Source organism: Amphiura filiformis, chromosome 17, assembly GCF_039555335.1.
Source record: "Amphiura filiformis chromosome 17, Afil_fr2py, whole genome shotgun sequence".
Taxonomy (NCBI): domain Eukaryota; kingdom Metazoa; phylum Echinodermata; class Ophiuroidea; order Amphilepidida; family Amphiuridae; genus Amphiura; species Amphiura filiformis.
The window spans coordinates 6,691,776-6,719,747 of NC_092644.1; the positions used below are offsets into that span (position 1 = coordinate 6,691,776).

Sequence of the window (27,972 nt, forward strand, 5' to 3'; positions counted from 1 at the left end):
GTTCATGTCATAGTCTATTATTATTAATGACTTCAAAATACATTGGATTTATATCCATTTTGAAATCATTAAAAGACTATGACATGAACACGAATGATTGTAGCTTTTAGCTCTAGCTAGGTCTAGGAATACGCCAAATCCGATTTTTTTTTTAATCCGCCCACCCCTACCTCCTCTTTCAAAGCTGTGGAGGACAAACAAATAATTTTTTATTTTTTTGGCCTTATCTGAAACATAGCATAAAAGTCTGATTGAAGTACACTTTTAGCATTACTGACCAATGAAAGTCTACCAGCATCAAATAAAGAATTTGCTCTTCATATCTTGATCTTAATTTCATATTGCCTATTGCACTGTTCCGCCATGATGCAAGGAGAGCCTCGAACTGGCACGACATGAAAGGAAGAATTCCATAACTGTACGCAATGTTATATGACTGGTTCAATTCCCATTCATACATGCTGCCAGATCGAGGCTCTCCTCTCACATGGCAGAACCATGCAATGGGTGAACACTCATATCTCATTCTGGATGAAGGTTATCCTGACAGATACCGAGTCTCAAGACATCCTCTGGTCGAAGAAGACATGTGCTTCCAACCACTACCTGCATTGATAAGTAAAATACATCATGACCATCAACCTGTTATCTATCAATCAATTATCTATCAATTATCTCTTCCAGCTCCACTTAAATTTCCCTGGACCTTTCCCTGGTCCGTCCTCTATCATACATTAGCTATATCGTCACATTGCAACCAACTTGTTATATCCTTGGTACTTAATCCCATTTGCTTCACTACACCAAGGTGCAAATGGGTAAAGGCTTATGCTGGGAGGTAAACAGACTCATTGTACAATGTGCAGTAGCAGACACTTCCCAGCAACATTATTCACAGAAGAGGCTGGCCCTGAATTGCTGCAAAAGAGAGATGGGCACTCCAGCTTGTTGGCACAGGTATGAACCTTTACCTGACCTTTACCTAGTGAATGCCCTTCACCGGTTTGAATCTTTTAGGAACCAAAAACGTCTTTGTAACTCCGGGATTAATTTTGTACTTTCTTGTGTTGTCGAAGACTTTGCTGCCACTGCTTCTTTCACAAGTCTGACCTCTGATGGAGTCACCCCTCCCACAACAAAGATAATCATCAATAGATGGTCACTGGGACGTGGCTTGTTAATCATTTGTTGTGTTCAGAATCGTTTCTTTGTCAAAAATGTAATTTTTGGTCAGAAACATGATTATTTTGATCAAAAACATGATTATTCTGATCAAAAACATGAATTTTGATTAAAAATGTTATTTCTGGTCAAAATGTGATTATTGGTCAAAAATGTGATTTTCAGTCAAAATTTTGATTTGTGGTCAAAAAAGAGATTTTTGGTTTTAAAAAAGTGAGTCTATCGTGTCCAAGTGTTATTATATTTTACTCTGTACAAAGTATAGGAAGGAACATAATAATGTATGTACCTGAGTTGTTGAAGATTTTGCTGCAACTGCCTCTTTCACAAGTCTGACCTCTGACGGAGTCACCCCTCCCACAACAAAGATAATCACCAATGGATGGTCACTGGGACGTGGCTTGCTCACATTCATAAACAACCTGCAAAAGATAACCAGAACACACGCAAACTAGTAGATGAATAGAGGATTATTATCAATGGTCTATTCCATTTAAAATCCACAACCCCTGTGAAAGATTTAGCTAAGTGTTCCACAGAGGGAGTATGAGTTTTGAATACAATAGACAATTGGGTAACTTCCATTTGATATACACACACCAGTTGTGGAAGGTATTTCCAGAATCTTCCACAGGGGTAGTGTGGATTTCAACTAGATTAGGCCCAGTTGAAAATTAAATGTATACAATGTCATAATTAAAATTCAACAACTCTTCCTACACCTTTGTACAGGGGTAAACATTGTTAATCGGTGATGAATCCACACTTTTCCAGTAGCGCATACGCGAACACAAGCTAACGGAAACGCGCATATGCATTACGCATAAAATTTGTCATGTCTGAAACTTGTGTGTTTACATGCTGAATTCAGTTGGAGGTTGTGGATAAACATTGTCATTTTATTCTAGTTTTATTGCTGATATCAAGAGAGAAATCACTTATCTTCTCATTGAGTGGCATGACCTCATGAAATAATCATGTGAATTAGAATATCTTCAGCTTGTTTTCGTTTTTGTTTTCAAAAGAATTCATCCATGTTTCACCATTGTTCATCACCGTTTAACAATTTCCGTCTGGCGCGCCAGCGTGGTTTACTCGGGCAGCTAAAGCTACCCTCGTGAAGTAAACCACACAGACGAAACAGACGCATCGTTGTTATAAACGTAACAGTGATGAACAATGGTGAAATATTATTGTGTCCCTAAATGTAACACTGAAAAAGAGTAAATATACAAAACAAAACTACAGACAGAAAAATACCCATTTATTTCTCATACATGAAGTAGAAATACAGAAACTATCCTGAAAGAGATTCAATCTGAATCTTTGACAGAGGAGGACGAGTTTGAAGTAGAGTTGGTTAGTGTGCTAATTCCATTTGAAATTCATACTCCGCCTGTGGAAGATATGTTTACTATCTTCCACAGTGGTTTGCTAGCAATAGGCTTCAACATAAAAAGTTCTAAGTTTTGAGATATTTTCTCAAAATATCAACAGCTATCTTAAGAGCCACTGAACCAATATAAGGTATGTTTATACTCATCTTAATGCATTTTTCATGCCGATTCCAAATATGGTCATGAAAAAAAATTGAAACTTGTCGTCTGCAGTCGACACCTGTGTGGAGAGAGTTTGATGAATAACCCAATACTATACTGTTCTTGATCTATTTCCTCACCTGAAGCCTGTTTTGATGAGATCCCTAAGTCCAGCCGATTTATTCTCTATATCAACAAGTTCCGGTTTTGCTGGATCAAATATGACATCTACCAGCTGCTTCAGTATTGAGTTATAGGATGCTGGGTGTACATCACTGCCCATGGTAAAGATAGATCTGAAACAAAAACAAAAAAACTCCTTTCATTAGATTTGGAATGTTTCATTGACAGCTCACTATTGTGGAATGGACCAGGGCATGTATGGTCTAGTCCCGGGTCCAGTGGTAGAGCAAAGGCCTCATGATCGTAGGACTATGGGTTTGAGTCCTGTTATGGCCATGCTACTCATTCTTTAATGCTGGGATGGTAACAGACCCACTGTGGAGGTGTAGCCTAACGATACCCTACATACATGTTCGCCTCCTTTACCTTCACCTTTTATTCGAATTTGCCTGTTACCTTGGCTCTTGAACATGTTTAAGGTGAGTGAATGACAGGAGCCAGTTTTCCCATTTAACCCCATGAGAACTACCTGCGGATTGGCCAAAAACAAGTTTTCATTATCAATTGGACCAATCAGCAACATTGTAAGAATAATTTTACCACACACAAAAATTGGGGTGAATTATTTGCAAAGCTCCATTCTGATTGGTGAAGATATCATGTAATTGACCAATCAGAGGCAATGTTAGATCGGCAGGTAGTGCTCAGGGGGTTAACTAAAAAACCTGCAGTGTACTTCTTAATATTCACATTGTTACGAGAAATGCGTCAAGGAAGCCAATAATTGCATTTAGGCCAATGTCCATATGTCTTACAGTTCTTGAGTTAAGGCCAATAATATATCAAAACAAAAGTTTTTGGTGTTTTACCCCTCTCGATTAAAATTACGCACATGGGGTGGAAATGACACACCATATAATCAAATCTTGTGCTCTCCTTTATAGAATCTACACCATTCCTCTTGTGTGTCAGCTTTATTTGTCTCAATATTTGAGTGCAAGCACCGCTAGGTCATGCTCTCCTGCGACCTGTCTTAATGAGGCAAATCAATAAAGGTTTTTCATTAGTGAGAAATCATCATCATTGCACCAACTTTTGAAAGGTAGGAGTCATTCTTTTCCTAAAATGTTTACAAGGAGAAAAATATCTTAATTGTCTTTATGCAAAAACTCTGATGACATTGACTGCATACTTATAGCGTTGCAGGTTATCTCTTGCCTTCCCTATGGATTGAAGCTTCTGGAACAGTTTCTTCACTCCATGGTTCACCGAGGCTTCTGTCTTTTCTTCTCCAACTGGAAAACAAAAGTAAACCAACTTGTTAGAGGTGTCAACTAACTTAATTAACAAAGTTACTTTATCTCTCTCCACAAAGGCATCGACTGCAAACGGCAAGTTTTTTTCAAATTCAAAAATTTCATAATTGTAAATTCTCATGTCTATATTTGGAATCAGCATGAAAAATGCATTAAAATGAGTACAAACAAGCCTAGCATTGGTTCAGTGGTTCTAAAGATAGCTCTTGATATTTTGAGAAAACATCTCAAAACTTGGACTTTTTATGTTGGAGCCTATGGCTAGCACACAGAGTATTCAGCCTGATCTCTTTGGGGTAGTGGCAGTGATAATTGACTTAAGCCAATGCAATGCACTTTTAAGGTAGTATGAACGGCTACGGTGTCATGCTCAGATTTGCTGAATATGGAGATGGGTGAGAAAAACTCACCTGCCAATTTTTAATTTTTTCCAAAAGAGCGTTTTTGACTTATGTAATTTTTTGTGATTTGGAAAACCCCATAGACTTTACTCACGGCATGTTTTTGGCATGTTGCCAAGTTCTTCAAATCAGCTTAATTTTTGAAAACAAGTAATTTGTTTAAATGTGATTTTCTCTTCTTTATACCCACTGCATAAATCTGGTTTTTAATTTATTTTATTGCAAAAATGCTACTTAATAAAGGACAGCAATTTTTTCCCAAGATATTGGCCTTAACAAAGGAGATATAAAATGGTAATGTTAGTACTTTTTTCAATTTTCTTGACTTTTTCTAGAAACACTAAATTACCTAAATTCTACAATTTTTTTTGAGCTAACTATAGGTCCAATTTCAACAAACAAGGTGTCATATGAAAGGTAATCAAATTTAGAACATTCTCTCGCCAGCTTTTTTTAATGTATTTCTATTTTAAGTTATAGGTGTTTCTAAATTTCCCTAAAATCAAAAATTTAAAAATTAATTTTCTAAAAAATTAAACACTTTATCCAAAAAAGCTGAAATACATAAGAAATGGTAAAATTTTTATGAAACTCTAAAATAGGTGAAGTGAAGACTTATCTTTAGTTTGTTTTAAGTTTTAAATTAATACACAATTCCAATTTGCTATTGTGGCTATTTTGCTGCAAGCTTGATTAGCCGTTCATACTACCTTAAGTGCATTGCATTGGCTTTTAAGGGGTTGTTTGGAATGACAGGTGAGTCAGGGGTCAAAAACAAAATTTTTACCTTTTTGACCTCAGCACATGTGTATGTATGATCTGCCATACAAAAATTTAAAAACAATACCTCAAAGTATCATTTTTAATGTTTTTGTCATAATCACGCTTTTCTACAAATTTCATCTGTTTGTACCGGGCGTGTCTGTTGCCAGGTAGGCCTACATGACAGCATAGACACACGTTACAACCTTGAATAATAATACAGAATGACGTTATATTCTTCTTAACCTATCTTAGAACTGCCTATTATTTCAATTGTTATACTGTTCTGGTTGGTTTATTGCATATACTGTATAGAACTTATGCAATATGACGTCGAAAGCATGACAGAGTCATCTTCATTCAAATAAAATTCAGGTACCCGTAAGGTACCACGGAGCAATTCGCATACGATAATACAATAAAACAGATGAAAGGTATGAATGGTTGTGGAATCGAATTGCAGACCTGTCCCTCTGTCACCTTAGAACTGCATCTCGTAGGCAATGGTAGGTAATAAACCAACCGAACGATATAACAATTGAAATAACAGCATGTCTTGGTCTCAATTCAAGATGTGCAATTTGGACACACCTACTCGCTGGCTGATTTATACTTCAACAGTTCCTCAAAGTGATATCAGAAAAGCCACTATCTCATTGTTCATTGGCCCGCAGTATGCGCACGCCCCGGGGCACTCAACTTTAGAATTGATGGGTATATGTGCCTACATTTTGTACAAGCGTCGCGAAGTAGGCGCATATCAGTACAAAACGTTGGGTTTTTTTTAAATAAAAACAAAGGGTCAATTATGTACAATCAAAATGAAAAAGGGGTCATTGGGTATAATATTTTGAAAACTGAAGGTGCCTGGTCATCGGGTATAGTCGGCTTCAAAAGAGGGGCATATATTGACAGGCACATACCGTCACCTCTAAAGTTGATGCCCCGGTGCTCGCATTATATTTTGTTCATGGCTCGGCTTTTAAAACTCCCACACATCACAATAAGGCTATTGAAAAGTGTATAGAATAGCTAATGATAGACTGGGCGCTGGGTTTAGTCGCGGACCCGAGCGACAATATAGTAAACACATCGAGTTTATAACACAAGTGACAGTAGTCGTGAATTATGGAGGGTTTCATTGAACTTCTACCAGCAAAATATGGAATAATACTAACACAAGACACCAATCGAGATGATGATACCAGCCATAATGGAAGGCTTGTATTTGACCTTCTTATGAATCCAATTTCGTGGCGAGAAGTTAAAAAGGTAATGTATATTTCAAGAAATTTGGGTTCAAAAATTCCGTATCAGCTCGTGATCATCAATTCCGTAAATATGGCGTATAGAGGCACTTGACAATAAACTGAACTATTTAAACGTAAAGGACGCACTGGATACACATAAATTTGTGTTTCCTTGCTGGCGGAATAGTTGTAAAACTCTTTTTTGTCAAAAATGTTGGACAATTTATGAATTATGATTGGCAAAATAGCGAAAGGAAATAGACTTTTCCAACCATGTAAAACTACACTGGGTTGTTGACATGGTCGACATACATTAAGACATACGCATGTTCCTAAAGTAGGAGGTAAGTACTATAATTAATTGTTTAAAGTGCTCAACATACCAGCAAAAAGTCATAGGGTCATCAGAGTACAGGGACTTTGTGAAATACTGGGTACAAAAATAAAGTGCGTGAGCCGATATGCAACATCAAATATAAAAGCCGATTTACATAATTTCCCATGACCTTACAGAAGTGATCGTGCTCAAATATAAAACTATAGAGTTTGGTCCTTGATATGCACCATCAATTGTGTACTTGTGATCAATATTGCTAGGCAAACAATCACAGCAAACATGCCAAAATCCTCCCATTTCTCCTCCATTTACACACATATAAACCCATCCCTTAAGTCAATGCAATGCACTTAAAAGTTAATTGTTAAAAGTTAATTGTTAAAACAATTTTTCAACATATTCTTTTATACACACCCGTGTGTGTTTCCGCCAACCGAGGACAGTGTGTATTGCTATCTAACCGCGGACATGTGTACCGTGTTTTTATCGCCTAACCGTGGACTAATATGGCGGATTTTGTGTGTGTATGATACAAAGCGGAATTTTATCCATCAACTGCTGACTGCAGTTTTTACATGTATGGTCTGTAGTTTTGAGCAAATATCACTATAATGCATTTAGCATGCATTTGAGGTCTTTTGCAGCAGTTTGAGACTGAGGACTGTCCTCGGTTGGAGGTAAGTCCCCAGTTTAGGGTGAAAAATCTTGTGTGTGTCCTCGTTTGCCGGCAAACACATAACCACACCTACCGAAGTTCAATAGCGATTGCGGACCTTGTGAATTGCTATCCAAACAAGGCGGTTCTCGAACCACGAGTCTCGCCTGCTTTCGTGACCACCTGCTTTTGCGATTACTTTTGGTAGAGGTCAATGAATTTGGTGGTTATCGGCTGGGCACAATTATCTGGTTGATGGTGACCGTACCCATCAAGTTTCATGCCCACCAAGACTCATGCCCGACCAACAGTTTTTACTAATTTGACCTCAGATGACCCTTGGTGACCTCGAAATGACCTTCCAAAAATTGGGCTTTAAATGTTGACTGTACCCACCAAGTTTCATGCCCGTACAACAGTTTGTACTAAATTTGACCTCAGATGACCCCTGGTGACCTTGAAATGACCTTCCAAAAATTTGGCTTTAAATGTTGACTGTACCCACCAAGTTTCATGCCCCTACAACAGTTTTTACTCATTTGACCTCAGATGACCCCTGGTGACCTTGAAATGACCTTCCAAAAATTTGGCTTTAAATGTTGACTGTACCCACCAAGTTTCATGCCCGTACAACAGTGTTTACTAATTTGACCTCAGATGACCCCTGGTGACCTTGAAATGACCTTCCAAAAATTTGGCTTTAAATGTTGACTGTACCAACAAAGTTTCATGCCCGTACAACAGTTTGTACTAATTTGACCTCTGATGACCCCTGGTGACCTTGAAATGACCTTCCAAAAATTTGGCTTTAAATGTTGATTGCACCAACCAAGTATCATGCCCCTACTACAGTTTTTACTAATTTGACCTCAGATGACCCCTGGTGACCTTGAAATGACCTTCCAAAAATTTGGCTTTAAATGTTGACTGTACCAACCAAGTTTCATGCCCATACGACAGTTTTTACTAATTTGACCTCAGATGACCCCTGGTGACCTTGAAATGACCTTCCAAAAATTTGGCTTTAAATGTTGACTGTACCAACCAAGTTTCATGCCCATACGACAGTTTTTACTAATTTGACCTCAGATGACCCCTACATGACCTCAGTGACCTTGACGCACTAACCAATACAAACCGGTTCTGTCACGGGTCAAGATGCACCCACCCACCAAGTTTGAGGAACGTGCGACTCATAGTCTCCGAGAAAATAGGCGGAAGGCAAACTTTAACCAAAACTTTAACCAAATTTGTCACATACACACACACACACACCCCCACATACACACATCTGCACATCTGCACATCTGCACGGAAAAGTGATTATATAGTCTCCTGCCTTATCAGGCGAGACAATAAAATGAGGACATCTGAATCATGAAATGTGAAAATGTTTTGCAGCCTTCGGCCTCAATGGACCAGATCGTGTTGCATTGAGGGTTACAGCCTAATGAATATTTGCTATTGAACAAAACCTGGTGGGAAAACTCAGTAAGATTATAAAACTATAATAAAGGCAATAATCAGCCACTTTCAAAATGTATTTACAAAGAACTGAACTCACCAAGTGCTGTAATCAGTTGTGACGGTTTCTCATCAGCAAGGATAGCATCCATAAGACATTCTTGGATTTTCCTCACTTCTGAGCCATTATGTGAGCATTCATCTCCCATTAGACTAAATGCATATATCAGCAACACTATCACCTCATCCAGACTGTGTGACCTTTGGACATAAACCACAATACACATTGTTTTTAGGGTGCACAATAGTAATAAATTTCCCTATACAAAATGGCCTCTATTCAAATGGCTCTACCTACCTTACGAAGCGACTCAATTTTTCAAAGTGATATTTTCCTGACAGACAAACAAACAAGCAAGTAAACAAACTAAATTAAATATATTGGTGACATTGAATTTTCGAGCTACTGGACCACGAATACAATACACTTTATTCACCCAATTTTCAAAATAGAAGCACTTGTGATTTTACCTAGAAGCAGCCGGTTTGAGAAATACATGAAAAATCTGAATAAAAGCCCAGAATATTTCCCAATCTTGGCAGATGCTTAGATTCAAGCCTCCATTTATAATCTGGCCCAAATTTTTCTCAAAATCTGCGCATTTTTTGTTTGTTTTTAATATTGATTTATAGGTGGGTAACTTTTACCGAAATGTAAAAACACTGCAGATCAGGACGAGAGCCCCCAAGAGACATTATTGTGAAATCTTTAGTGATTTTTTTTTCTGATGTCTATCGACAATGATAGACGAAACCGTCAATCATAAGTGAAATTTTGGTTTTGTGCATAAAAAAATTTACTCAGTATGTATACCCACAAACCTGATGAATTTATTCAGTGATATCTTTCACACCCCAACATTCTGTAAATTGTCCTTACCTTTCACCAGACTGATTCCTTTGCACAAGTTGTGTTATTTTACTGATTGCTGAAGGACCAGACTCATCTCCCATCAAAAGTAACTTCTCTGTACTCAAAATGCTATCCCAGTGAGATGTCTGTGGATGTGTAAGAGTCTGTACAGTTGCCATGGCAAGTTGAGCTAAGGCAGCATTTTTCCAAAGACTCTTGGGATGGTCTCTGTGGAGTAAACAAATTAATAATAGATAAAAATGTACATAACATAACATAACAAATAAATGAATGAATAAATCATGGCTGCAAAATGCATCCTTGGTTCAAAAATGTATGCTAAATATAGGGGGAACACATGTATCAAATAAGTCACTCTTAGCCAGCGTTGTAACAAGTCACCCTTGAGTCGGGTCTCAAGTCAGGTCAAGTCAAGTCAAGTCATTTGCTAGTTTTCCAAAGTCAAGTCAGATACCCTGTCAAATCAAGTCAAGTACACACATTGGTCAAGTCAAGTCAAAAACTTTGCTTGAGTCAACTCGAGTCAGTATGACTCAAACAAGTCACCTAATGTCACTTTAGAGGGGTACTTGAACACATTTAATCACAGTTGCACTCACACTGTAGTCATGTCAATTTTTTTAACAGGGTTTTCACAATTCCAATTCTTATTATAGTTAAATAACTTTCATATCACTTTGTTGTGCACAAGCCGACATTTATTTTATTTCTACTAATTTGGCATTATTAGCATGCATCTATACTATGTCACAAGAGGTGCTCAGAATCAAGGGGTCAGTGGTCACCCGGGGGGCACTCCAACTTTGCAGGTGACGCGTATGTAGGGCTGTTAAGACCCCCTTTTTCAGCGTCGCTGTCACCCAAAGACCCCATATTTTTTTACGAACACATGTTCTGTCACCTGAAGACCCCCCATCTTTTCATTTGATCTGTCACCCAAAGACCCTTACTTGTTCAATTTTAACAGCAACTTTAAAGAAATTTGAAGCCATTTAGAACTAGAAATTCGATTTTCGAGGTTTCTGTTGCGCTGTTTTGGCTCTCATCCAAAGATTCCATTTAAAAAAAAGGTCATGTTCTCACCCAATGACCCCATATTTTTTACATTTTGCTCTCACCTAATGCCAAAAATCATGCTCTCACCCAATGACCCCATATTTGTTACATTTTGCTCTCACCGATTGCCCCTTAGTGCAAAAATGCCAGCCCTACACCTATATACATTTCAAATTGAAGTGCCCCCCCGGTGGTCACCAAGTACTCCAATATTGATTGTGTCATTAAGCAGCAAGTCAACCTACTAACAAACTATAAAAAAAATTATATCACTTATCAGCCTTTGAGAATGGTATAAGTTGCCAGATGCCCCCAGACTTTTAGCCACAAAATATTTATTTTCAAAGGCAAGGGTGTGCTTTCAGCTGCCTGATGAAGATGCGATGATTCAGTCACAGTAGTAAGAGCACTCAATCACAAAGTATTTAATCAACATGAAAATGGTGAATATATAGCAAATTGTTATAAAAATGCAATAATCTTGACTGTACCAGGCGGTTCAGGCCTTATATTAAGTATGCCTGGACCAGGAGCTAAAATGAGCTCCTGGTCCCAGAGATGGCTCCTGGTCCTATAGCTTGTAGTGTAAAATATTGTATACACCAGGAACCAAAACTGGGCAACCATGTGGTAAAAAAAAGCCTGGGTGCCTGATTAAAGCCATTATTATAACATTTTCAAACAAAATAGATTAGCATTTCTTTGCCATAAAATGTTAGCTTTTACTGTCAGATATATCCCCTTTTATTTTTGAGCCAAACAACTACGGCAAAGCAAAGAAAATTGGAATTTACTACCAGCGTACATGTCGCCAATACGTACCACTCCTTCGGTCATGTTCAGTGTTCGAAATATGCCTCAAAAAGTTACTGGCCAGCCGGGCCTGTAAATCTGAAAAGTTACAGGCCCGGTTGAAAAGTTACCGCCAAAACTTTTTACAGCTTCTAAACGGGAAATTAAGCCGGGAAATATCAACATAGTTCCGTTAATGACAAGTTACAACAAGTTCAATAGTGACGTTTTAAACCAAGGAATTATTTGTCATGCGTTTTTAAAATGAACTGCAAATTATATCTATACATTTTATATTGATAAAAAGATAATGTTATTTGTTTTAATTCTGAACAGGTAACTACCCAGCAAACACAAAAACGTTTTAAATAAGTTATATTTTGGCTTTTGGTTTAGGTAAAAATGTTTTAATAACATTAAAATGTCGGGTTATATAAAGGTCATGATAACGTTTTAAAACGTTTTGTATGAAAACACACTACAACAATATTTTTAAATGTTTTCAAAAATGTTATTGTAAACTATTTTTGCAAACATTTTTGCCAAATATTGTGTCAATATTTAAATAACATTATGTTAAAATGTTTGAACCCAGCAAACACAGAAATGTTCTTAAAATGTTTTTTCAAAACCTTAAAATAACATTTAAATGTCGGGTTATATAAAGGTCATGAAAACGTTTTTAAAAGCGTTATTGAAAATATTTTGGGCAAACATTTTTCGCAAAATATTTTTTCAACCCCAAAATAACATTCTGTTTAGAATGTTTTTTCAAGAACGTTTTTGGAATGTTATTAAAACGTTTTTATACCCTTTATATAACCCGATATTTAAACGCGTTTTCTGTAAAACATTTTTGTTTGCTGAGCAGTAGATTATCAAAAATGTTTTTTAAGGTTATGAAAACGTTTTATACTCTTAATATACCCTTTCTATAACCCGACATTTAAACGTTTTCTGACAACCTTTTATAACCTTTTGCGAATGATGTCGAAAACGTTTTGTGTTTGCTGGGTAAGGACGATTTAGATTACTATGTGTATAGTTTTACCCCAGTTTTTGGGTATTTGTCCCAGCTGTAAGTTTGTAACTAACGTAGTCTCCACAGCAGCCAGTTTGGTTCCGCTCCCTCCACACAAACAGTATGCCAATGGTCACGAACTGGTCCTTTTTGATTCGCTAACGGTTTTCTGCCGACGTCATCAAGCTTGACGTCAAACAAAGCTTTCAAGTGGTCGATCGGCTAGACGGCCACTTTATTATTCATGAGCAAGTGTGACCCGCCATCTCGCCAGCTAGACTGAGGTCAATCAAGTTCCCGTATGTACAGCTCTCACGGCTACTTACGTGTAGCCAATCAGAAACGGCGTTATAAGTGGCCATTGGCAGACTGTTTGTGTGGAGGAGCGTAACCAAACTGGCTGCGGAGGAGACTATAACTAACGGAGAAGTTAGAGTTAAACTAAAGTGGCAACTGCTGCCAGTACGTCCATCGTAACCCCCCCCCCCCCACCTCCTCGGGTACTCATGCATAAGGTATACAGGTATGTGCCCCTCTATCATGTCTATAACGGGTCGATTTTTTGCAAAAAGAAATCCCTAAAAAATGGGACCTTCCGATTTGAGAGTTGAGAAAAAAATCCCTAAACATGGGTCCTGATTTGAAAAAAATTGGTAAAAAAAAGTCAAATCAGCCGTTTTTAGGCAAAAAATCAAACATGGCTCCTATTTGAGAAATAAAATGGTCAAAAACTGCCAAATCAGCCGCTTTTTAGGTAAAACAAACCCCTAAATTTGGGTTTCAGACTCCCAGTCCCAGCGGCACACCCCTGTCAAAATGTAATTCGAGTACCTCCCCCGGAATCGTAACTTCATCTAATCACCATAATCCACATCACTGATGTCAGAATCTGACTTGGGCTGTTCAAAACCGACATCTCGTGATATAAATACGTTGGCACGATTATAATACACATAATATAACGTAGGCTGGTCGAAGCGGCCGTTGAAATGTTTCTGGCAAGATCACGATTTTTTTTATCGAAATTAAATTAATGACAGTACAGATTGAAGGTGCATTCATGAATCATGTGTTTGAACATTTAAAAAACTAACACTTTGACCTTTAAAAAGTTACCGGCCAGCTGGGCCGGCAACTAGACTGCTAGTCAGGAAAGTTATCGGCCCAGCCAAAAAGTTACAGGCCAATGGCCGGCTGACCGGCCCTATTTCGAACGCTGGTCATGTTATAGTACGACCTTTTGTTGTGTATATCACCGTCCTGCACGCCGTGTACATACTCTGTGTTATGAACATCGTGTATGCGTTCGACTAATAATTCCATCGTAATAATAAAGCGCCCGAATCCGGCGTTTTATTCAAAATCTCGGATTTTGACAAAACTACAGCACCTAGAGTCTTGATTTTTGCAGGCTATATTGGTTTAATAAAGTACAATTTAATTGTGTAAAAAATGAATTTTAATATAAGCCTTGGACTGTACATATGGCTTCCATCGTCAAGTTCTGTATTTTGATTCCTAACTGCAAGTTTTTTGTTTGCATGCTTGTTCTTGTTCTATGTGTATTTCAATTGTTGCCTGCTGGCCAGGTGTCTTGTTCGACCACCTGATGTACTTCAATTATAACCCAAGTCAAGTCAGACACTTTGTCAAGTCAAGTCAACACATTGGTTAAAGCCATATTGTAACATTTTCATACAAAATAGATTAGCATTTCTTTGCCATAAAATGTTAGTTTTTACTGTCAGATATATCCCCTTTTATTTTTGAGCCGAACAACTACGGCAAAGCAAAGAAAATTGGAATTTACTACCAGCGCATATGTCGCCAATACGTACCACTCCTTCGGTCATGTTATGGTACGACCCTTTGTTGTGTAGATCACCGTCCCGCACGCCGTGTGCGTACTGTGTGTTATGAACATTGTGTATGCGTTCGAATATTAATTCAATCGTAATAATAAAACGCCGGTTCTGTCGTTTTATTCAAAATCTCGGATTTTGACAAAACTACAGCACCTTGATTTTTGCAGGGTATATTGGTTTAATAAAGTACAATATAATCGTGTAAAAATGAATTTTAAAAAATCAGTGAGGGCGTCCTCCTCAGCAAATGTTATAATATGGCTTTAAATCAAGTGAAAAACTTACAGTGACTCGAGTCAAGTCACCAAAAAATACAACTCAGACTTGTTACAACACTGCTATTAGCCTGATTTATACATTGGTTTGTCTCAAGTTTGGTAGTGACGTAGATGCGTATTTTGCTGGTCGCAGTATCAAATTTCGCACATAAATTTAATGGCGCACAACGTACATGCACACATACAACAGCGGCTTGTTGGCACAGTTTCAGCGTCACTACCGAACTTGAGGTGAACCAAACAATAGATGTGGAATTCATTTGGTCATAAATATCTACATGACATTATCAATTACCAAAAGGAGGATGGTGTGCTGTTGTAGTTCAAGGACACTCATCGTAAGCAAGCAAAAGGAGGATGTTGATACCAAGTGTAATAAACTGAGGCAGATAAGAGCAATATGTATAGTCCACTTACTTGAGAAGCTGTAGATGCTTCTGTACTGTATCTGCATTGATACGTCCCCATTTTACTACCAGCTAGATTTAATGGCAGATTCTCTCTGGATATTACATCTACAAGTTGCCTGTTCAATTCCATCAAACTTTCCTACAAAAAGAAAGATACCAAAGCTAATTAATTATGCAAATTAGGGCAGCTAGCTAATTAAGTATGCATAAATTATCTGCAAGTCATTAGCAACACTTTGACCAATTTTGAAACCAATATTCTATTAAGGGCTGGGGTATGAGCGTTTGGACAGTATTTATTGTGGGACATTAGAGCACATCAGACATATCGAATTGCATTCTGAATACGAAGAATGTCATTCTGATATCAAATAATTTTCATTTTTGAAATTCGCAATTTAATACACATTTTATGGCAAATCATTAAAATTTATATTTTGATATTTAACAGTACTTGAAGTAAACTTTATAAATCTGATGATTTATACTTAAAGTGTATGTAAATTGGGATGAAAAGCCGACGATCAATTGAAAATTTTGACCTTTCAGTATTGAAGATATGGATTTTTTTCCCAAAACACCAAAAAAAATTAGGTCTTTTTGGGAAAAAAATCCATATCTTCAATATGAAAGGTCAAAATTTTCAATTGACCGTCGGCTTTTCCTCCCTGCTACATACACTTTAAGAATATATCATTAGATTTATATAATTTACTTCGAGGACTGTTATATATCAAAAATTTGAAAAATATCAAATTTTTATAATTTGTCATAAAATTTGTATCATATTGTGATTTTAAAAAAATGAAAATTATTTGATATCAGAAAGACATGCTTCGTATTCAGAATGCAATTCGATAGGTCTGAGGTGCTCTTATGTCCCACAAAAAATACTGTCGAAACGCAATAAACGCTCATTTTAGATCCCTTAAAGGTCATATATATTGCTCGGACAACATCATATCATTGGCAAGCTAATATTATGAAGAAAATGAAAATGACTCTTTTTTTGAGAAAATAAGACGTTTAAAATTGATATTCCGCAAAAACCAACTTAAGCGATGAGTTCATTCGAACGAGACAGATTTGACATAGACAAAAGTTGACGTCATGAAATGAGATGTGCCTGCTTTGCGAGAAGGGACTATAAACATTCTCAATGCACAGAACGTATACTGTTGTTGTTCACAGAAAAAAACTCTGAATTAAGTATTACAAATTTAATGGTTTTTAAACATATGGATAAAATCAGCTGCTTCATTTTTTATATTAGTAAATTGTGATATTACAATTCATATGTATATCAATATCAAGAGAAATATTTGGACTAAAAAATTATTTGAGCTTAGAATTTCAGCGTGATCAATCTGAGACTAGCATATAAACCGTGTTAAGTCCACAAACTCAGGTATCTGATTTCCCTGTGTATTATAGTTTCAGTTGGATGAAATATTACAAAGCAACGCATAGTAACAATACTGTTTGAGGCTTTGTTTCCCAAATGAGAACAATAGTCTGTATATTGTTATGCAGCATTGTTATGGTAAATAATACAGTAGTACAACTCATTGTTGCTAATGTCAAACTTGTCAAAGTGATTGTATCAAACAAGTAAATGAGAGCATGATACAGTGTCCGCTTCATTTACTTACGTCATCAGCCCTCTGCATTGAAAATTAATTTCGCTTCAAACGGGGGAAGAACACGTACAAGCCCGAACTTTACCCACACAATTTCTTTTTTCAGGAGAAATACGCATAAAAAATTGCAACGAGTGTCAACTTGTAATGTAATAATTTTTCTCTTCCAATAGAGATAAACTTGTTTTTGCAATAGACCTGCCCTTTAGATAAATATGTAATGAATATTTATGCATTGTTTTTTAGCAAAATATTGGTAAAAATTATATACATATTAATGCGCACTTTCAAGTCATATTAGCTCATTAACTGCATTGATTATTGATAAAAACAATGCAATACAAAGAAATTTTAAAAGTGTGTATTATAAAAACCATATGTTCGAGTAGCTTCAAACGAAGGTGCATGATTAGTGTTCTTTGCACTTCTCAATTAGTCTGTTTAAAACATGCATATGGCACTTCCAAAATGCCTCAAATACTACCTTAAAAGATCGACTACTGAAAATGTATCTTACATTCACTGTTTCAATGCACATTTAATATGTGATGCACAAATATGTGGGCTTATTTGTGGTGATTACACACATTTGTTTGTGCATTAAAAATTGATATGCAAATTCTTAAATGGGAATTATTGTGCGAGATTGGAACAATTACGCATTTTGTGGTCAATAGTAAGATATTAATGACCTTCGCATGTTTACAGGTAATAAATTATGATTGGATCACACACTTCCACAGAGGGAGTATGTTTTTCAAATGGAATTGGCTCAAGTTAATTATTTTGAAACCTCATGTATATGACTTAACCTGTATATGACTTAACCTGTATCTTTTACAAGTGGAGTTAGTATTTCAAAAGGAAGCAACCCAATCGTCTAATCGATTTGAAAGTCATAAACCACATGTGGAAGACTTTTCTTAAATCTTCCTCAGGGGCAGTGTGGATTTCAAATGGAATAGCCCATTGTTTACAGCAGGTCTTGTGTCGACTACTCAGTGCCAGAAGTGGGTAAGTACAATAGCTGTCATGTGTAGCTGCCATATGTAGATGATTACAATATATTGCGTGTAAATTGCCAAATGTTCACAGGGCAGCTATTGTACTTACCCACTTCTGGCACTGAGCAGTCGATGTGTCCACTGTTACCTGCCCATTTATCATGTGTATATATCCCTGATTGATGGTGTTAGCGCAGACACAAAAAATACCCAATTATATATAATGTACAACATACCTTGTGCTTTTGTATGACAAATGTATTCAGGACTGCCTGGGCTGTATGGTCAGATGGGTGTGCAATACAGCCTGGCACAACCACTTCTGCATTATGACGACTGAAAAAATAATACAAAATTGATTAATAAAAATAACAATAAATACATAAATTGATAAACAAATGTTTAGTACAGGGTGAGTGTTAACCACTGGCACATATAAGGTTGCACATATCATGATATAATATATTCCACACCCTATGTCACACAAATCATATCATAATGTGGGTGGGGGGGGGGCTACTTTCAACTAGAATTCTCTTCTTGTTTATTAAAAAAGATAAAGAGTGTGTTACAGAGATTTAATTGCTGCTTGTTCATGTTGTATAGTGGAGGGTCCAGGGGGTGCTTTGGGGGCTGAAGCCCACCACACTTTGTTAAAAATCATGTAAAATCAGCAATTTTTTGGCGATTTTAGCCATCAAGTCCCTCGCATAACTCTGAAAGCCCCTCTGAGCCCCCTGCAGAAACAGATCCTGAACATGCCGGTGTTATACATGAAAATATTGCAGTGTCACAAGATGGATTGTTACACATACCTTCCATTGGAACATAGTGAAGCCATGTTGACAGTGACATCAGTGCTATGTCCTTGTAACCGTGGTAACACAGACATAATCTTGTCCGCTAGTGTATCTCTGTTATGTCCTGCTGGTCCTGCTAAGTCCAGTGTCCTGTCTAGTAATAATATTGAAGCTCTGTTCTGGGTTGCCTTCAAGAGAAAGACACAACAAAGTATTTAGATTCAAGTTATCCAATAGGCTATTCCAGTTGAAATCCACACTACACACCACACTACAAATTCTTATGGAGCTGTCCAATGTGTTCTCCAAATATCTCCAAATATATTTGCTTTTCGAAGCAACACCAACACCTATAATTGGTGAGTGGTCACTGCTCACCGTAGGCGAAAAATTTATTATTGCACTCACATGGAGTGCAATAATATTTTCGCAGCTGATGCTGATATTAGCACAAAATAACTGATAGTAATTGACCAATCAAATGACAAGAGTTATATAATTGCTAACAATAAACAGCCTTGCTTCTTCCATTGCTTAACAAGATAAAGTGAAAGAAATCCCACTGGCTATTTTGGCCATTTAACATGCAGTTCTATGGGAGGACATAATACTTTGCTCTGTAGACCTACAAAGACAACAAATTTGGCCGATTCCATCTAGGTGCAAGTTGGGACATGTGTAAACATTACAAATATGCAAAAAAGATCGGGATTGAAAAAAATGAAACAATTTCATAAGATCGAACATTATGGCTTTAACACAAGACATTTACCTTTCGTCTGGCCCTGGCTGACGGTAGATTTGCAAGTTCTGTAGCTATTATTCTGCTAGTATGACCCACTGCATAAACATCTTCACTAACTCTTAGATGCTCACAAAAACCACTTAATCCGGACACAAATACCTGTAATATTAATCAAGCAATGAAAGCAAGTAAGTAATCAACCAAGTGAGCAAGCAAGCAACCAAGGACAAAATTGGTTTAACCTGTAAATGCTCAAGTATAACACACATCTACAGTCTTTGGCAGAGAAGAACAGCATTTTGTTTACATTTTGAGAGCATGCACAGCGGAAACAATAACATGGAAGTGAGGTTCTGAGTGATTAGCTGATTCAATCATCTGACAATCATAACAACAAACCTATAATCTCGCTTACGCCGATTACACATGGAAGCGTTATCGGCACAGAGCAGCACTCTTGAAGGAGCACACATCTCCGCCAATGTCGCTCATTAACAGGTCGCTCAAGTAAATCAGATCAAAAGACTGCCATACTTCTCCAGAAGCTATTTTACTTCTAATTGCCACAAGGTGCATTGGGCTATTCCATTTAAAATCCACACTACCCCTGTGGAAGATTATGGAAATATCTTCCACAGAGGGAGTATGAATTTCAAATGGAATTAACACATTAGCAGCTCCGTTTGAAACTCACTCTCCCTCAGGGGAAGATTCAAGTTGAATCTTTCTCAGAGGGTGTATGAAATTCAAATGGAGCTGCCTAATATGCTCATTCCATTTAAAATTCATACTCCCCCTGTGGCAGATATTTCCTAAATCTTCCACAGGGGTAGTGTGGATTTTAAATGGAACAGCCCATTTATTACCTGCACAATTAAGCTACATGTACTTTTAAATGGTCCAAAGCATTTAAGACAATGTTGTTGCACTTTCTGCTAATGATCTGGCCTGCTTTAACATGTGAAGAGCTTATTTCCAAACCGTGTTAAGTCCACAAGATTCACTTTGAAGAAAATCAGGAATTTTCTTTATGGCAATGAAAAAAACTTCGATTTCTATCAAATTACAGTGAAGTGAAGGTGACATATATAGGACCATAAAAACATGTTAAGTTAAAATCTAGAGACTTTTGATTTTTTTTTATGAATTAATTTGTTTTAAAAATAGCATGGACTTAACACGCTTTTGACACAAAACGCAATTTCTGGCATGGACTTAACACATTTTGACACAAAACATAGTATCTGTAACACAGAACTAACCATATTTTTCTCAAACTAGTCTTAAAAGATAACAAATTTATTAAAAACATACAAAATGTGATTCTCTCTAATATAAAACACAATTTTGCCACAAAACCCCTTGCATCTAGAACCCCCTCCTGCTGCCCATTTTTTACCAAAATTCGATGTTTAAAATAGTTCAAAATTCAAAACTTTGTTGAATTGCATTTCTCAGAATTGAATAAACATCATTTCACTGACAATAAGTGATGACCTAAAAGATCCACTTGTTTTATCACATTATCACAAATATTTCCCCCTCCCCCCATGCTGCCACCCTAATCTCATATTGACAGTCCTAAGTTTTTAAGTCCTAAGTTTTTTTATACCTTTAACTTTAAAATTATACCTTGAATTTAGTAGCACATTTTGATAATCATACAAAATAATTATATCAAAAACTAACTCTACCACCATCCTCTAACATTAATTCTACCATCACAACCTCTCCCTCTCCCCCTTCCCACCCTATTCATGTCTTTCTGGAGGCATCTATCAAATATTTCAGGAATCCCATACAAACTAAGCCTACTAATATAAAACAAAAACAACAACAACAACTTTTTATGCAGACCAAATTCATGTATACTAGTCTCAGGACCAAACAAGAACTTTGGCGATTAACTACTGCCGTGCTACTTGCCTACAAGCTGCCCACAAGGGCAGTGTTCGTGGACTTAACACAGTTTGCTACAAAACTGGATTGGACAGTTTGGACTTAACACGTTTTGGAAAAAAATTGATACTTTGTGTGTCAATATTTCGGAACTTGACTAATTTTGGGAAAAAACAAGCACATTGCTGGATAGCCCTAGTTACTCACTACCCATTTTCATCAAAATCTCAATTTTGAAGGTGGGTGGACTTAACACAGTTTGGAAATAAGCTCTTCATGTGTCAAAAAAGGGTATATTTCTGCATGCATGGATTGTTCCCCAAGGTACTCTTCATAGTTATGTATTAGACCATAAAACCTGACCAAAAATGAAGACTTTGCATAACCTAGCAACAACTCTGCTAGAGGTCATTGAATTGTGTAGGGGTCAAACTTCATACTTGCTCCAACTGTGTTAAAAATTATAGTCATAAAGATTCAGAAAATGTATAGTTTAACCAATCTTGGATGCACCATTCTTGAGTTATTACCAAAAAGGTCAAAGATCAAATTTTTACCCCTACTGACCATTTGCTCATGTTATGAGTCTAGCATTTGCTTTTGACTCCTACACTTGCACAAAAATTTCAGCAAGTGGAGTATGTACATACTTTTGACTGTATAATGTTTATTATTTAATGTCAGAATTCATTATGTTCAAGTCGTACAAATCACTGAAGGGACTAGACCTTAATTTTGGTTTGTAGTTCTTCTGGCAGCATGTTGAGTCCTACGTATAGATTGGTAGATGAGTCAGTACTCTGAGTATCAACCTGGAAAACAAAGATTTGACAACAGTGTAGTTATAAACTGATACAGTTAAGTCAGGATCACAAAAAATGCAGGCCTTTGAGTCTAGAGTTTAAAAGCGAGTTGTCAATTACTCGCTAGCATGATGCTAGACAGTGGCCTACTGGGCAAAATTCCTACAAGGGTTAAGAATGCAAAAATTAATCATCCTGTTGACTATGACTTAACCTGGACAAAATTGCACAAAAGTTGGCCAAAATTCAGATAATTTTGGTCTCAAATTAAAGAGGCCCAGAGGACCAAAGGAAGTTGCGCAGCATATATTTTGAGCTGGAGAAAAAGTAAACGGTAGTAAACTAGTAAAAAAAAAAAAAAAAAATTTGAGGTAACCTGAACACAACATATTGAGCACCTATCCACTGTTGACAATGGTTGATACGCTCTATTTTGTTCTCATGGATTATAAGGTTGATTAACGATAAATCAGATTTTGAAAATTGCTGGAACTTGAATGTAAATTGGATTTTCAGTGATTCGCAATGAGTGATATTGGTTTCTACTGTTGGGTGAAAATCGCTCATTATAAATAGAGTTTGGGCAACCAGTGGCAAGTGATAACAATTGCTTGCATCAAACGAAAAGGCCTGTACATGGATTTATATTTTGAGTGGTTCACACAGCTAGTTAAATGTCTATCAAAATCATGGACTTTTCTACAACTTTTGCAAACTAAAATCCAACTTTTAAGGACTAAAAAAATCCCTTTAATAAAATAAAGGATAGCTCAATTTTAAAACCAAAGACATTTTCTAAATTATTCTTGACCCAAAAGTATTAAATTATATTCTTTTTACTAGATTAAAATATTAAAGTAAAATATGAAAGAAAAAATGTGATAAAATCACAACAATACGTATGCATCAACATGATTTCTTACCTGTACTTTGCTCTGTGCTTTAACCTGGGCAAGTTCTATATCCAACAGTGGGAATAATGAGCTATGTTGAGGAGTGACGAAGAGATTGTTGCAAATAGTAGCAGCAAACATTGGCATGTGTAGTACTTGAGCTTCAGGGTTCTGTGAATGCAGGAAAATGTACAAGAAATAATAAGAGTAATACAGAACTTTCTGTATCATACTAAAAAACCTATGCTCCAGTACTAATGAAATGTTACAGTCCAGGGGGTACTCAGTTTTGGTTTGGTTAGGGGTGTGCCACTGAGAATTTGAAGTGGCCTCATCAATATACCACTTTTTAAAGAAATTTGGACCCATCGATATACTAAATTTGTCCCTCCATATTTCAAATGATGAAATTTCAAAAATTTTGGCAGTGAGGCAAATTTGGGATATTTTCCGAAAAAATTGAAAAACTTTTGAAGGACCCATCCATATACCAAAAATGTCCTAGAAAAAGGGGTCATTGATATACATACAAAAACACAGAAAATGCTATCTATGTTTGCGGCACTTCCCTGTATGTTCATTTGTACTGAGTACCACCCCCTTACATGTGTAATGTAACATCAAATATATGGAGTAACTTGAGTAAGTTACTATTTGAGAAAACAGTGCAATATTTTCCACACCTACTTCTCACACCATCCTTTTCCCTTTCCCTTCCCACTTTTTCACCGCTTTCTACCTTCAAACCTGCCTCATATTAACAACTTCCGATTCAGTGTCTTAGCTAGAATTTGACAAGTGCCCATCATTTTTCAAAACTGCCTGTCAAAAAGTTGACCCTGACAACATAAACCATTCTGGGGGTTCAGACAGTTCAAATAGCTATTGCTATAGTTTTCATTTATTAGTCTGGCTTTGTTTGAGTTCACAGAACTTATTTGAAGAATTTAGCATATGTCCCAGCCATTATCTTTGCCTGTCCCAGGAGCATCCTGCCCATCCAAAATGACAGGTGGATAGCAAACAACTTGCTTCAATACCAAATCCCTTCCACCTCCTCTGCCCTTCCCTTCCCTCCTTTTCACCCCATCTCTAAAACCTGACTTAATGCTGTGTGTGCTAGCCATAGGCTTCAACATAAGAAATTCAAGTTTTCTCAAAAATATCAAGAGCTATCTCAAGAACCTCTGAACCAATACTAGGCTTGTTTGTACTCGTTTTGATGCATCGTTCATACTGAGTCCAAATATAGTAATGAAAATTTACAATTCTGAAATTTTTAATTTTTCAAAAAAATTGGAACTCGCTGCGTCTGCAGTCGAAACCCACATTCTCACCTGAACTTGTCTAACTTTCATCCATCTTTTCATCCTCCCCTCAAGTTGCCTGAAGATCTTCTCGCCACTTGTGTTGGCGCCCTCTACGCCTCCGTGTTCTAGCAGATGAAGATGCAAGGAATGTGGTAATGTTGTCACAGCGATACATTGACGAAAGTGACTGCCAGTAACTATGTCTTGTAGTACCTGTAAAATTGTATGCAACTTATAAATAAATGGCAAGCTATTAAAACCACTTCGGTGTTAGGCAAGTCTTCCCCTTAGATGGCAAATTATATTACAATATAGGGATTCGCCCCAGAAGCTGTTAGATTTTAGCCTTTTTGATGCTCAAGGAGAGGTATTTTTGGACATGCTTTCACCTAAATAATACTGCATGTTTTTCTCAATTTATTCAATAAAACCATCCTTGCTGCCAAGTGTATGAAGCATGATTTAATATGTATATTTGTATGTAAAATAAGTAATAATTAGTAATATCTGGACATTTTGAAATAGATTGGAAAAAATGTAATTTCTAGTTAATTTTATATACAAGATGGTGGCTTGTATTTGAATTTGCTGACTACTATAATTTGCTGAATACTATAATAGTAACCACAATGGTACGGCATACTCAGTAGTTTCATACCTCTTCAAATTTGAAGTTGCTGACTATTATAATTTGCTGAATACTATGATAGTAACCACAATGATGTGGTACTCAGTACTTTCATAACTCTCCAGATTTGAATTTGCTGGCTACTATAATTTGCTGAACTCTATGTAATAGTAACCATAATGATACAATACTCAGTTCTTTCCTACCTCTTCAGATGTATTTGAATTTGCTGACACTATAATTTGCTGAATACTACAATGAAACAGTACTCAGTATTTTCATACCTCTTCAGATGTATTTGCAAGCAAGTCACTGACAACAAACACAGCTTTCTTTTCTTCAACTGACCCATTCTAAAGTAAAAAGAACAAAGCAAATTAAAATGCCAATCAGTTAGCTATATGTCCGCATATTCCACAAACGTATATGATCTTCACATTGAAAACAACCAAACAATTCTCTCAAACAAAATACTGTTATATAGTAACATGTCTTTCCCCCTCCCCATTCTACAGCAACATTCAATACATCATTATATGCATACCCAAACATCTTAAGTTCACAAAATCCTAAACAAACCTAAACAAGGATGACAATTTTTGTCATCCTTGTTTGTTTACAGGCAAAAGACCTGTCAAAACCCCAAACCAGTGTTGCCAAAACTTTTCAGCTCCAAGGCGCGGCACATTGGCTCGCCAAGCCGAGGTAAACGAATCTCAAGTAGCCCAATTTTTAAACTTCCTAAAAAAGCGCCCAATGCCGAACATTTGGGCGGATTTACCCGAATTTCGGGCGCAAATCACCCAATTGGGCGGGAAAACACTTGAGCTCAAAACTTCCGGTACTTGATGGGAAGTTATTGACCGATCAATATATGGTCACAAAAGCCATTGTAATTGCAATATCGATCTTCAGAGGGTCAAAACCTTTATAAATCGGCTAAATTGGAAATAGAATACGTCAAATTACTGCCGCGCCCTGACACTGGCAAAAGTAGCCCAATTTTAGGCAAGTAGCGGCACGCTTTTTTGAGTAGCGGCAAGTGATCGCCGAGTAGTCCAATTGTGCGCCTAAGGCGCGGCGTTGGCATCACTGCCCCAAACACTCAAGTATCAGGCAAAAGACCTGTCAAAACCCCAAACACTCAAGTATCAGAAGGATGGTCCACAATAGAGTGATTCACACAGCACAGGGGATTAAAAAGCTGTAAATTGCTTTCCATGTTTTTCCTTTGTCCAGTTTGTTACCAAGTTTTCGAAGGGAAACAGGTCAGGCCCAGAACATGATCATGTCAGTCAATGAATTTTTTGTTCTGGGACTGATTATTGGGACTAAAGTTAAGGTGTTACTTAGCATTCTGCTTACAGACCCATTCACTCAGTGATCCCAGCGCAAGTGTAAAAAATAAAATTATTTATAACTTGCTTTAAAGTGAAGGATAAGTCATTCAAATTGTCATTTGGTATTTTTGAAATGACAAATTTGGCAAAAAATAAAGAAAACAGCAGTACTGACCAAGTTGAAGCCCCATTCAAATACATGTAGCAACAGATTCGTGTAAAATATCTTATTTTGTCATAAATACACAGCTTTCAGCTGAACCACTCACAGCGTATGTTAGCACATCTGTGACAATGACAAAGGTACCAAAATCTGAATTTTGATGATTTTTACGATCGTCCGGATGAGCAAATCACTGAATGGGCCTTTAAATCAGTGCTATCAGGTCAAGTGTCCAAATAATACATTGTTAACCTTTACCTCAAATGATGAGAATTCCTTGACATTGAGAGCTCCAGCTTTGAGCATCATCTGCATTCCACCAACCCAATGAAGACATTCTGCGGCTGGTGCATCCAGGAAAACTACAGCCTTGTTGACATGATGACAGATGGATTCCCAGGGAATGTGGCTGCACTTTTCAACTCACGTGGACTACTACTGGCCATATTGGTGCAAAATAATTATTTCACTGCATTTCCAGGTTCTAAACATACAAAACAATAATAAACATCGTTGAATAAGCTCATCAGGTTTGTTGATTAAATAAACTAAAAGATACTTTTAGCTTGACAAAACCAGCTTGACAAAAACTACAATATTTCGTCCTTCACATTGGAGGACTTCATCAGGTATGACTGATATGGTCAATTGATCCACTTTCCCGGGAGATGGGTTTCCGGTGATGTTTAGACTCATTTCCAGTCTTTTTTTAAAGGGTCATATACTTGGCAAAGGAAATATGTGCCCTCCTCTCTGTTTAAGGTCTTGCTCCCCCTTCTTCTTATCTCCATGGCTTCTCAAACTTCTTCTTGTGTTCCCCCCAATGATCTTTGAATTGTCCCAATTAATTATGTGGTTGACCCGGGCAATATCATGATCAGAAATTGCTGATTTGGTATGTTCTTTTTCTGATAACTTGCATTCAGAGCGAGTGTGCCACCAACAAAAAGTACAGCTTTTGTCCAAAGAAATATTCAAAAAGATGATTTTTGAGTGATTTTTATGAGCAGCGAAAAGTCCACTCCACGACTATGTACATGTGAATACAGTGATGAATGCACGCTAAATCGCGGCGCCACATTCACATACACGTAGCTCCTTGGAACTCACGGTCGGAGCCGTGCAGTTTCCAATTATTGGAACTATAGTAGGAATTCCAATTGAATGAACACAGCTTTCAACAGCTGTACTCTATCAAACAAATGAAACCGCGATCATATACGCGCGCAAACTACAACGCTAACTCACGTCCTTGGATACAATGCTAACCAATCACGAATGCATTGGTATGGTTGCAGGTTGGATTCACTTCCCTGTTACTCACGCACAGTCTCACGCACACGCTGGCGTATATCGCGCAGTG

General features: G+C 37.1%; 1 protein-coding gene across 1 annotated transcript; it reads right to left on the minus strand.

Annotated features, from left to right (window-relative positions):
- LOC140138352 (sec1 family domain-containing protein 2-like) lies at positions 1 to 27,032 on the minus strand (the record flags this gene model as incomplete). Its single annotated transcript, XM_072160257.1, is given in 16 exon segments — positions 1 to 606; positions 1,472 to 1,604; positions 2,861 to 3,016; positions 4,036 to 4,138; positions 9,129 to 9,289; positions 9,969 to 10,169; positions 15,392 to 15,444; positions 15,446 to 15,523; positions 18,265 to 18,364; positions 18,844 to 19,016; positions 19,601 to 19,732; positions 22,201 to 22,284; positions 23,199 to 23,339; positions 24,506 to 24,691; positions 25,391 to 25,459; positions 26,868 to 27,032. Coding segments are annotated over 16 exon segments (2,019 nt in total), but the record flags the coding sequence as incomplete, so codon positions are not given.
- Positions 27,033 to 27,972: the final 940 nt, after the last annotated feature.